The sequence below is a fragment of the Lactuca serriola genome, chromosome 5 (assembly GCF_051521515.1).
Source record: "Lactuca serriola cultivar US96UC23 chromosome 5, Lser_US96UC23_V15, whole genome shotgun sequence".
Lineage (NCBI taxonomy): Eukaryota > Viridiplantae > Streptophyta > Magnoliopsida > Asterales > Asteraceae > Lactuca > Lactuca serriola.
This window is the reverse complement of record NC_136412.1, coordinates 143,541,247-143,554,191: the sequence shown is the minus strand read 5'-3', so window position 1 is coordinate 143,554,191 and position 12,945 is coordinate 143,541,247. Positions and strand designations below refer to the sequence as shown.

General features: G+C 38.6%; 1 protein-coding gene across 1 annotated transcript; it reads left to right on the top strand.

Annotated features, from left to right (window-relative positions):
* Nucleotides 1-1,580: 1,580 nt before the first annotated feature.
* Nucleotides 1,581-5,789, top strand: LOC145049848 (uncharacterized). Its single transcript, XM_078998197.1, has 3 exons — nt 1,581-2,501; nt 3,038-3,994; nt 4,812-5,789. The coding sequence occupies exons 1-3, from the start codon at nt 1,581-1,583 to the stop codon at nt 5,787-5,789; spliced, it is 2,856 nt and encodes a 951-aa protein (XP_078854323.1).
* Nucleotides 5,790-12,945: the final 7,156 nt, after the last annotated feature.

The window sequence follows — 12,945 nt, the reverse complement described above, 5'->3', positions numbered from 1 at the left end:
TACCAAGTATTGTTGCAGCCCCTGTTTTACACAACAAAAACAGAGCAAAAACTGAGAGGGTATTTGGGGCAATTTTCTGATTATACTTCTCATCCAAAAACTAGAAAGTTACATGCTACGTAACCTACTATTCAGCTAGAAATGTGGAAACATACAACCACTTGATTACTACTTCCTAAAGAAAAGGGAAAATGGCCAATATGGCCTTTGACAACGTCCTACGTGAATAAACTGAAATAAACACAAATGCACAAAAGCATAAATGGTCCCCAAACTTTCTGGATTACACCAACAGAATTGAAGAACCAAAAGTAGAAATAAGCCGACAACGACGAAATGAAAGGTCTACAGAAGAACCATATATGGAAATTAATGTCCCTTCCACCAGGAAAGAATACGGTTGGATGTAAATGGATATATTTTATCAAACTTGATTCCATTGGAATTGAAAATACTGATAGATGTAAAGCAAGGCCAGTCGCCAAAGGATACATTCAAATGTATGGGATTGATTATAGAGACACGTTTGTCCTTGTTGAAAAAGTGAATACCATTTGTATTATCATCTCCATAACAACAAACAAAGACCGACCCTTGAGACAATTTGATGTAAAGAATGCATTCCTTAATGCTCCTAGAAGAATAGGTTTACATGGAACCTGCACTGGACATAAACTGTCAAGGAAAGGTGTGTAATTTAAAAAAGGAATTATACAGACTAAAACAATCTCCCCGAGTCTGGTTTTGGAGATTTTTGAACTCTATGAAAAAGATTGTTTATAAACAATTCGATGTAGATCACACACTCTTCGTCAAGCAAAAATGGAAAAAGGTAACTACCCTTATCGTGTTTGTAGACGACATGGTGGTATATTATTATTACTTTCTACCCATACTCCCCCCTGCTGGGATACCATTACGGATGCATTTAGTCTATAATTTATTAGTATTACGTGTCTTTATCCCTTATAATAATAGTGACATATAACTTCACTTTTCCGTAAACTATCATCAAATTTTCAAAACCAAAATCATTAAACTACTTTTTCAATTCGACGAGTAAATCAAAAAAATTATTGAGAGGTCGAAACAAATGTTGGGTCATTCAGAATATATAGTAAAGGAAATTGCATATCAACATTTATGAACATACATTGTAAATAATGTATAATAAAAAAAATATGCAGTCCTTCAAAATATAATATTCACGTACTAATAATTAGAAAGTTATTTAGTATCCACATCCATTATAAATTGGGTCAGACATCAAAAGTCTAAAGATGGAACTAAATTTTATATAAGGCGTAGGAGAATTTTTCACTATATTTATTAGAATAGATGTAGTTTGCCTGGTATTTTCGATGACCGTACCGCGTTATTCACCAACTTGATTTTAGTCAACTATTTGATATCCTATAAAGCCAACGCCCATATAAGTTGAGATGCAACTCTAGCTTCTCGCTGGCCTTTTATCAATAATTTTTTCTTCTTGCTGATCAAAAAAAATAAAAAAAAGAAAGTTGAGTTATCTCAAAGTAAAATTTAGAGTCCGAATATATTCACTAATTAAATCAGAAACAATGTCATCTTCAGAAGTAACCCTTGAAAGTTTTCTAATTCCACTAAAGGAGATCAACTTGGCCACCAGAGACTTGATCAGTCCAGAAACTTGTATCGGAAATGGTGGATTTGGTGCGGTCTACAAAGGAAAACTTTCTGAAAGTTGGCAAAACCGCACAGCTGCCTTCAAACTCTTACATCCCGATCGTTACAAAGGAAAGAATGACTTTCATATTGAGGTTGAGATGATCTCCAGCTTCAACCATGAAAACATCATACCCTTCATTGGCTACTATCACGAAGACAATATGATGATTATAGCTTCAGAATACGCCATCAATGGAAGCCTTGATCATCATCTCCAAGACCGCAATAAGAGACGTTGCCTAACATGGCCACAACGCCTGAAGATTTGCATAGGGGCAGCAAAAGGACTCGAGTACCTTCACTCTGGTCTTGGAGAGGGCCGGAAAATAATACACAGAAACATCAAGGGTGCAACCATATTGTTAGATGGTAATTTCGAAGCGAAAGTTATTGTTTCCAAAGGCCCCATAAGTCAAATTCGTAGCATAATGACTACTCTTGATGTTGGTTCCTCCTGTTACATGGATCCTAGTTATAACGAAAGTGGCATCCTCAATGAAGAATCGGACATCTACTCACTTGGTGTGGTACTATTTGAAATATTGAGTGGCATGCTCGCTCATGATACAAGGATTATTGAAGATCAGAAGCCACAAACTTTGATGAATTTGGTCCGAATCTACTACGATGATGGGTTGGAAAAGTTAATTGATCCGTTGATAAGAAATCAAATTGATGATCATTCTTTTCGTATTTTTAAAGAAGTTGCATGTCAGTGCATAACTTTCAGATCGAAGGATCGACCTAAGATGGATAACATCATCCAGCGCATAGAGGAAGCATTGGATGTTCAAGTAAGTCTTTTTATTTGATTACATTCAATCAAATCTAGTTTCACATGTGAGAATGCAAAAGTATGCTCTCATTATGCAAGAAATTTGGAGCCGTGTGACATCCGCCGCTAAAAGTCTATTGCACACTAATTAGCGACCGATTTGGATGCCGTTGATCATTTATGTTGTGGTCTTAATTTTTGCCTCTAAGCAAACTCGGTTATGTTAGGCATCCACGATGCATTGAGCTATATAATGTTCAATGGATTGCCACATCATTTTTTTTATTTAAATTTCATACAACTTTATCAATTTTTTTCTACGATGCATTGAGGTCAATAAAAAATTACAAAAGCTAATTCGTAGTATATATTTAAAAATTAAAAACTTTCATTTTTCACATTGAAGAGTTCAATGGTCATTGAACTCCAAATCCGTTGAATGTCAATGTAGCATCTCACTATGGTAAAGTTTAATCAATTGAATGAGAAATAAACTTGTCACCTCATTCAACTTTACCATTGAACTCACCATTATGGATGTTCTTATGTACACAGATACTAGGAGCTCCTTCCTCCAGTGCAACTATACAAATCAACCAATATCATGAGCTAGAACGGTTCCTAATTCCATTGAAGGATATTAACTCTGCTACCAGAGACTTCAGCCCCGAAACTTGTATTGGTGTCCATGGATATGGTGAGGTCTACAAAGGACAGATCTCTGAACATAAGGAAAACCGCACAGTTGCCTTTGACCGCATGTATAGCTCACTAGGAGTCCATCTGTTCCATACTGAGGTTGAGATGATGTCTAGCTTCAACCATGAAAACATCATCGCTTTCGTCGGATACTGTGATGAGGATAATGAGCACATTATAGTTTCTGAATACGTTGTGAATAAAAGTCTTGAATATTATCTAAAAGACCCCAATGAAATCAGGTGCATTACATGGGCACAACGCCTGAAAATATGCTTAGGAGTAGCAAGAGGACTCAAGTACCTTCATTCGGGTCTTGGGGAACACAACATAGTAATACATAGAGATATCAAAAGCGCAAACATTTTGTTAGATGAAAATCTGGACGCAAAAATTTGTGGTTTTGTGTTGTCAATATTAGTTGATCGAAATAAACCACAAGTATATGAACCTGCTGCCGGTACCCCATTTTACTTGGATCCCATCTACTATGAAAGCGGAATTGTCAAGACAGAACTAGACATTTACTCATTTGGGGTGGTACTATTTGAAATGTTGACTGGGATCTTGGCTTATAGTAATGAGAGCAGTATTGGTAATGAGGATCAACCTGAAACACTCATTAATTTGGTCCGGCGATACTATGATGAGGGAATGGAAAACTTAATTGATCCTAATATAAAAGATCAAATTAGTATCCATTCTTTCCAAGTGTTCAAGGCAATTGCATATCGATGCATTAGTTTGGACTTAAAGGATCGCCCTACAATGAACATGATCATCAAAAGGATTGAAGAAGCACTCGACAATCAAGTAAGTCTTATTTATTTTTTTTTATTGAAATCGTGGCATGTGTGGCTCATACTCGGTTGAAATGTTTTTTTTTTCCTTATAATTTGAATATTCCGAATGAACTCAATTTCATGCATAGCAACGAAAAGAGGCCCATCATACACCACGCATTACTAAAAAATGACTAAAAGGAACAACAAATATAACCCGGTTATAGAGGAATTTGGTTCAATAAAAATGTAACGTCTCGATTATAGATTTAAAATACTGGTTGTTTCTTTAAAATAAAAAACGGGCTCTCATTAGCCGGAGGCAGAATTCGGGCTCTCACACACTTTTAAATAGGATTCCGTAGTTTGTACTAGTGGTGATTATCGATTCAAGATATTGTGGATTAGAAGTCGTGTACATAAAAATGTTATGCCTTGTTGACAAGCTTATATTTTGAGAATACAAGGCCATACAAACATAGAAACATACATTGACCACCATAATTCTTTTATTGTCGTAGGTAATTATCACGAATTCTAATCTTGTCGCATGTTATTATCTTTTCAAAACATTCCTTTGTTGTCGTAGGTAATTACACCATGACGGAGATTTCCATAAATCCTACAGCATGACCACAACTAAGAGATATGCCACTAAATTAGAAATCAAGAAACTTATTCTACTCTTACATCATATCTATCTCATGATAAAAATATATATAAACAAGAAACGACAATGTAAGATAGAGGAATTAATGTTTTGAAGAAATATGTCGTCAATTTTTCAGGCATTGGCAGAAAAATGGCACAACTTATCTAACTAAATTCAGTTTTGTTTATATTCACAGAACCCCGGACCAGCTTCTATCGTCACCACACCAAGAAAAGAATGTCAAAACCTAGAAAATTTTCTTATACCACTCAAGGAGATCTACCTTGCAACCCAATACTTCAGTGTTGAAACTCAGATCGGAGATGGTGGATTTGGTGTGATCTACAAAGGACAACTCTCTGAGCACCGGCAAAAATGCATAGTTGCCATCAAACGCCTTGACCAAAATGGTTATCAAGGAAGAAAGGAGTTCCTTACTGAGCTTAAGTTGATTTCGAGCTTCCACCATAAAAACATCATCCGTTTCATTGGTTACTGTGATGAAGACAATGAGATGGTTATAGTTAGCGAATATGCTAGTAACGGTAGCCTTGACAATCATCTCGGAGACTCAAATAAGAGGCGTTGCCTAACATGGGCACAACGCCTCAAGATTTGCTTAGGGGCTGCAAGAGGACTCAACTACCTTCATTCAGGTCTAGGGGAGGACAACAGGGTAATACACAGAGACATCAAGAGCGCAAACATATTATTGGATGAAAACCTTGAAGTGAAAGTTTGTGATTTTGGTCTGTCCAAGCAAGGCCCCAGAGATCAGCATCCTACGCATCTCTATACAAAAGCTGCTGGTACCAACTTCTACTTAGATCCTATTTACCAGGAAAGTGGCATCCTTCGTAAAGAGTCAGACGTGTACTCGTTTGGTGTGGTACTATTTGAAATTTTGAGTGGAATAATGGCTTTCAACCGCAAGAGCTTAGGGAACGATAAACCACAACCATTGATAAATCTTATACGACGCTACTACAATGACAGACTCGAGGAATTAATTGATCCCTTTATTAAGGATGAAATTGATAGGCGTTGTTTTCAAACCTTCAAAGAACTTGCGTATCAGTGCATTAGTTACAATTCAAAGGAACGACCTACAATGGAAACAGTCATTGAGAGGATTGAGGATGCAATATATTTTCAAGGAAATTCTTCTAATTGATTATTTTGAAGGGATTATTCTTTCGAAGGCAAGAATAAAAACTAGCATGGAGTATATAATATGAGAAACACTCTAACTTTTTTATGGTGATATGTACAGAATTTGATGAATAATGCTTGAGATATATGAAAGGGTTTGGAAGACAAATTTAGGTGAACTGGTTCTTAAAATTTTTTACATAACTTATGTTAGTAGGTTAACCTAGACCGTTAATTCTATTAGTTACGGTTAATAATGTTAGTTATGTTGACAGTTATATAGGAATCGTTGTGATGGTTTGTGAAGCGTCGTGATGGTTGGAGTATGTCTAACCGTCTAGTCATACGTATATAAAGGGGTAATAACATTTGTAAAATGTGTAAAATAGAAGTAGTCATACAACCTAGAAATAGTCCAAGTTTGTTCCTAAGAGTCATGTTTCTAAGAGTCAGGAGATCTTCTCTCCAATTTCTTGTATTTAAACTGTACATCCAATTGTTCACATACATAGAAATATACAGTGCTTTCATGGTATCAGAGCTTATACAACACGTAACTCCATCATCAATTTTTTTTACACAAAAAAAGTTCTTTAGAAACACCATTTTAATATCCAAATACCAACATACCAACTAAAATAAACACAACATAAACAGTTGAAGGAAATAAAAACAAGAAACCAAAAGACAGAAATCTCCCTAATCCTTAAAACTAATTCACTGATTAGACATTTTTCTCACAAAGCTTCTCAATAAGAGCAGCTGCATCTTGAACAGTAGCAATGCTCATTGTATTCTCCTCTTCTACAGTGATACCAAACGCCACCTCAAGCAGAGCTTGTCAGTTAGACATGTCTTTGTTTGTTCATGTTACATCAAAATCGACAATATATGTACTTGTATATGTCGATGACCTGATTACCACCAGAATATATGATGGTCTTCTTCAAACATTTATTACTGATTTAAATCAGAAATTTTCACTAAAAGATCTTGGAGACATGCATTTCTTTCTTGGGCTTTAGATTCATCGAAATGCAACACATCTAAAATTATCTCAACAAGGCTATATTCAAGATATCATTAATTGCAGCAACATGTACATGTTGGGTCTAAAATTGGTTTATACTTTGCTTTTCTAAGCATTTATTATTTTATCATTTGGGCCGAAAACTAATATTGGGATTAATTGTAGCTTGGACCGAAAACCCATGAGTTTTTGGTCTAGCATTGGGTTTTCGGTCCATTGGGTTTTCGGTCCGGCCTTGAGTTTGTGGCCCATGTATATATAGGTGTTAGGTGGGTGAGGTGATGAGATTTCTCTAGGTGCTTAAGTTTGTGTTCGTAAGGTGTGAGAGGAAGTTAGAGAGAAGAGTGTGTGTGTGTGTGTATGAATCTATGTGTAAGGAGCTTCATTCCAACATTGAATACATCATAGATTCAAGTTATTCTTCTTCTCCTTCTATTCTATTTTGATCTGAAATCATCCAATTGATTGGGATTCCGCACCATCAATTGGATCTGATTGATACACAAGCAGATTTGGGGACTTACATGTCAGCTCCTATATCTACTCCTACTGATCCATACAATCGTCTTCAAAAAGATGGATACCTGTTTGAAGATCCCACATTATATATATATATATATATATATATATATATATATATATATATATATATATATATATATATGGTTCGTTGGTTCTTTACAATATGCTACTATTACTAGACCTGACATCACCTATTGGGTGAATCGTGTCTGCTAATTCATGCATGCTACTACCATCAAACATTGGTAGGCCGTAAAAAGAATTTTGAGATACTTAAAAGGCACAAATACAAATTGCCTACACTTTAAACCTACTTCTGCCAAAGTGTTGTGTGCCTACTTTGATGCATGTTGGAATTCTGATAAAGATGATAGCAGGTCTCAATATGGATTTGCAATCTTTCATGGACCAAATCTCATCCATTGGACCTCTCAAAAACAAAAAGTTATTGCTAGATCAAGTAGAGAAGTTGAATACCATTTGTTAGCATACACTACAGTGGGAATGATGTGGATTAAACAACTAATCATTAACCTAAAAGCTCAAATCAATATCTGTCCATTACTGTTATGCGACAATGTTGGAGCCATTTTCATGAGTAAAAATCTCATGATTAGCACATGATCAAAACATATTGCAATGGATTTTTACTTTATCCGTGAACAGGTAGAGGAAGGAAATCTAAAGATTTGTTATGTTTCCACAGTTGATCAATATGCAGACATATTCACGAAACCATTGCCTAAAGATCGTGCCTTCTTTCTTCATTCCAAGCTACAAGTTCGCTCCAACCTTGAGCTTGCCGAAGGATAATAACATTTGTAAAACGTGTAAAATAGAAGTAGTCACACAACCTAGAAATAGTCCAACTCTATTCCTAAGAGTCAGGAGATCTTCTGTAACATCTCAAAAATACGGATAAAATTTTGTTTTTAAATTTCATTTAAAACATACGGTAGTCATATCAAAACAGTCAAAATGCATCATAACAACATTCTATCAGAGTACAAATTCCCAAAATCATATAATGCGGAAAATCATAGGTTAATGTAGTGCGATCTGGTCGTGCCCTTCCCCTTCGAGCTAGAAGTACCTAAAACATAAACTAAAGACTGTAAGCACAAAGTTTAGTGAGTTCCCTCAAAGTACCCTATACCATACAAACATACAATCAAGCATATTCGGGTGCTTGTGGTCTCCTTCGGTCTGTTTCAACCGAATACAGTCAAGCATATATAGGTGCTTGCAATCCCCTTCGGTCTATTTCAACCTGATTTAATCAAGCATATATGGGTGCTTGCAACCCCCTTCGGTCTATTTCAACCAGATACCGAGTCTATTTTACCCCTACTACTACTACATAATATCATAACAAAAGAATCATAGAGACAATCATCATACTATAAGCATAAACTAGTGGGCCGACATTGGTGCCTCGACCCAGGAATACAATGAAGGAAACTCACCTCAGACTGAAGGTATCAAATCACACTCGAGCGGCTGACTCGCAAAATCCCCTCCTTAATTCAGAATTATAAAACCCTAATTAGAAATTAGGTCCATAATCTAACCCGAGAGTCCAAAGTTGAATTCTTGACTTAAAGCAAAAGGGTTTCTCCACCCTTGCCTCATTGGACCTCCCCCACCATGGCCCAAATCTAAACTATCCAAAAAAGGATTTCCAAGCCTAACTAAAAGGCCCTAAGGCCCACTATAGCCCAAGAGCTACTAAAATAGCCTAGAGACCATAAATGTCCTGCTACTACAGGCATGCTTGAGACCCAAACCTAAAAAGGTCAAAAAGCCCAACAAAACTCGAGCCCAAAAATATCCTAAGCCTATAGACTTCGTACGTGCGACGTACATGGCTCGTACGCCCGATGTACGCCGGTGATCCGAAATTTGGGTAGTAGACTAGTACGTGCAACGTACTAAAGAGTATGCCCGGTGTACTGGTTAGTCAGCCTAAAAATTCTCCAATGTCTTAACCCATTAAGCTTTAACGTCCAAAATTTAGATCTAGCTCATAAACGTGTCTTAAGCCATAATGTTGTAAAATTTATGCTCTTTCATGCCTTAATAGGATTAAACCCATGAATTAAGCCTTCTATCTCTCTTAAGTGGTCACCAACTCATGCATGGTTGAGTCTTAACTGTTCCACATAAACAGCTGGTTCAAACTCTACTCGAAACCGGGTCACAAAATCTAGCCAGGTCATGGCCTCAATGACTAGGGCTCCCAAAGTATAGCTGACCTCCTCCCTTTAATCCCGGACTCACTCCCTTGGACATCCTGCAACAAATCTCACATTCAACCCATTAGGGAAGAAGCTCGTCATTTGGGTACACTCAATGTTAGCTATCCAACTCATGGTTGTGATGGGGTCCTTTATCCCATAGAAATATGGTGCCCCACATCCATATAAATCCTTGAAGGAGAGAGTGTGGGCCCCAGGCTAGCTAGCGGCCAGATCGGCCCTAAAGAGTTGAAGGCGATCCGTCATTGATCAACCCAAACATCACTACGGTCGCATCAAGGATGCCTCTAGTAACCTCTGATGCAATTAACTCGTGTAGCCTCTCATCAATCTGTTTGGTGCCCATGTCTGAACAAGATCAAGATCTTGAACCCCCTGCTTCACGACGTGTCACCACCATAATGAAACAAAACCACATAAACAATTAGTAAACACACGAGAAGGTTCACACTCTCGAGCTCCCTAGATTCATTGTGGTCTTCTTGGTCTCAAGTATAAATCCTATGTTTCTAGTAGTACGAGCCCAATACTACCTTCCACACCTATTTATACCCTCATTAATGAGTAGCCAGACTCCTCCAAGTCACTCCTTCCTAAATAATACACTCCTTATTGTAACACCCAAGATCAGAAAGGCCAAGAAAAAGAAAGAAACCCTAAGTCAAGGAGTGGACTCGTCGAGCCGGGGAGGAACTCGACGAGTCGGAGCGGGATCCGGGGGATCGAGTAAGTGACCAACTAGGCGAGTAGGCTGGTGAAATCGGCGAGTTGGGTCTGAACGAGGAAACCCTAATTTCGGGACTTGGTACCCTATTTAAGCATCTTATTCTCTTCCCTAGGGCTCATTTGCGGCCCTATAGTCCAGAACCACAAACCCTAAGCCTCCATTGTTGCTCATTCAAGCTTTCTTGCCATTTTGGGTGATTTGAAGGAAGAAGAAAGAAGGCACACATTGGGGATTCAAGAATTTGTAGTAGATCCAGAGTTGTGAGGTCTTCCAGAGCATTTGAAGGTAATGAGTCACTACCTTCCCTCTTTTGCATATAGATCAACCTTTATCATGGGATTTGGGGCTTTTAAGACAAGTTTATGAACCGTTTCGAGTTAGAAGCCCAGATCTGAAGTTGCTACTTCAGATCTATGTGTATCTTGGCCTAGAGAATCATAAAGCATCAGTCTATTGGTTGATTGTTGAGCCCCTTTGTCTCAAACCCTAGTTTATAGTGATTTGAGCCTAGATCTCGTTAGCTACACGTAAAGTTTGCCACTTTACGTATGGAATAGGCTTTAGAAGAGTGGATCCACAGTTTGGAGTCCATGCATGACTCAAAAGTCCTCTGCATGTATGTAGATCTAAATGAACTCAGCGAGTCCTTCGAGTGGACTCGGCGAGTAGCATGAAGATGAGGAGGAACTTGACGAGTGGGATGAACAACTCGTCGAGTCAGATGAAGTTGGGCATGAACTCGGCGAGTTGGAAGAACAACTCGACGAGTTTGTTGAAGATTGCCTTGGGCTCGGTGAGTCTATTCGTGGACTCGGCGAGTCAGGTCATGAAACCCCAAACCCTTCGAGTTGAGACTGGAATCAGTGAGTCGGGTGGAGACTCAGCGAGTTGGACAGGACAGGACTCGGTAATCGTTGGACTCGGCGAGTCATGGACTCACTCGGCAAGTCGAGTCGCGAATAGAAGGACCCTGAGCATATGAACTCGGCGAGTCAGTAGGTGGACTCGGCGAGTAGGGTTGACTGGGAAGGTTGACTATGACCAGGACTTTGACATAGTTGACTTTCAGAGGACTGTCAGAATAAGTGTGATATTGATATTTGAAGCTCGGAGAGCTAGAGGAGCAGCGGCTCAGTGGATTGTCGAGTTGCAGCCAGAGGATTATCGGCAGAGCTCAGCAGTTCAGGTGAGTTTCCTTCCAGTAGGAACGGGTCTAAGGCCACAATGCCGGCCCGTTTAGCTAGTAGTAGCTTCCGGATTTTGATCCGATGCAGTAGTTAGTATGTTTGATGCCTTCGTGGCTCAGACAGGATTTATGTGTTATGTGTTCCGGGCTACGGCCCGATGTAGTATGCAGTATATGTGTGTTCATGCTAGTTGATATGTTATGTTCTGTTCAGTTAGTTCCGGACTTCGGTACGATGCAGGGGCAAGGCCCCAGTTAGTCTGGACTTCAGTCCGATGCAGGGGGCAAGGCCCCAATTAGTCCGGACTTCGGTCCGATGCAGGGGACAAGGTCCCAGTCAGTTTCCGGATTTCAGTCCGATGCAGGGGGCAAGGCCCCAGTTAGTCCGGACCTCGGTCCGATGCAGTGGGCAAGGCCCAGTATGTGCTTTATACGTTATTGCATGGTATGTGGTAGATTGGGGGAGCTCACTAAGCTTCGTGCTTACGATTTTCAGTTTTCGTTTCAGGTACTCAGTTTCCAAAAGAGGAGCTCGGGAAGATTGCAGTGCACACACCATAGTCAGTTAGCCTGGGAATGTTGATAATGATAATATGTTTTGAATTAATACTCGAGAATTATGTTATGACTTATGATGCAGTTTTTATAAATATAATTTAGTAATGTTTTTTTTAAAGAAATTTTTTAGTTGTGATTTTTGGGTCGTTACAAGTTGGTATCAGAGCCTTGGTTTGAGGAATTCGGATATACTTGAGAGTGTGTCTGGACTCAAACTAAGGAAACGGTAAAAGGTTTTCAAAAGAAAAACATTTCTGAAAGAAAATTTATGGTAAAAAGGAGTTTGAGAAAAGAAAAGAGTTTTAGAAAAAGTGAAAAGAATATTTAGAAAGGTAAATAACTTGAAAAGAGAAAAAGGGTGTAGTGCATGCAATCAGCCGAGCTCAAGTAAGTACTCCCAAATTACCCATACAAGTTACGTTATCAGTATCAGTATCTGTTCAGTTTCAGTTTCATTTTTAGTTTCAGTTTCAGTAGAACAGCATGCTAGAATAGGACTAAGGATCTAGGATGATGCCTTATGTGCCCGCTTAATGTGTTTCAGCTTGATAAGAATTTCATGCTAGTAATGAGTAGACAGTTGTAGGATAACTTGTGTAGGTTATGCCTGATAGTATGAGCTTAGTATTGTATGCTAGTGTAGTTTCTTGTTATGAGAATAGTTTTGCCTGAGTATGTTTCCTTTATCCGAATGCTGCTTGCTTTGTGCTTTGTGGGACTCTGAGTGATGGGAGTTAGCCATTATGTGAATACGTCACATCACATGTGAGCAGGGTTGAATAATCTCAGAGTGTTGGATTTGGCCCTATTGCGCAGCTCTCGTTTGAGTCTAACCGTTGTTGGGACGAGACTTCTACTCGAAGGATTATCTGAGCCTCATTGCATGTGATGGTATTC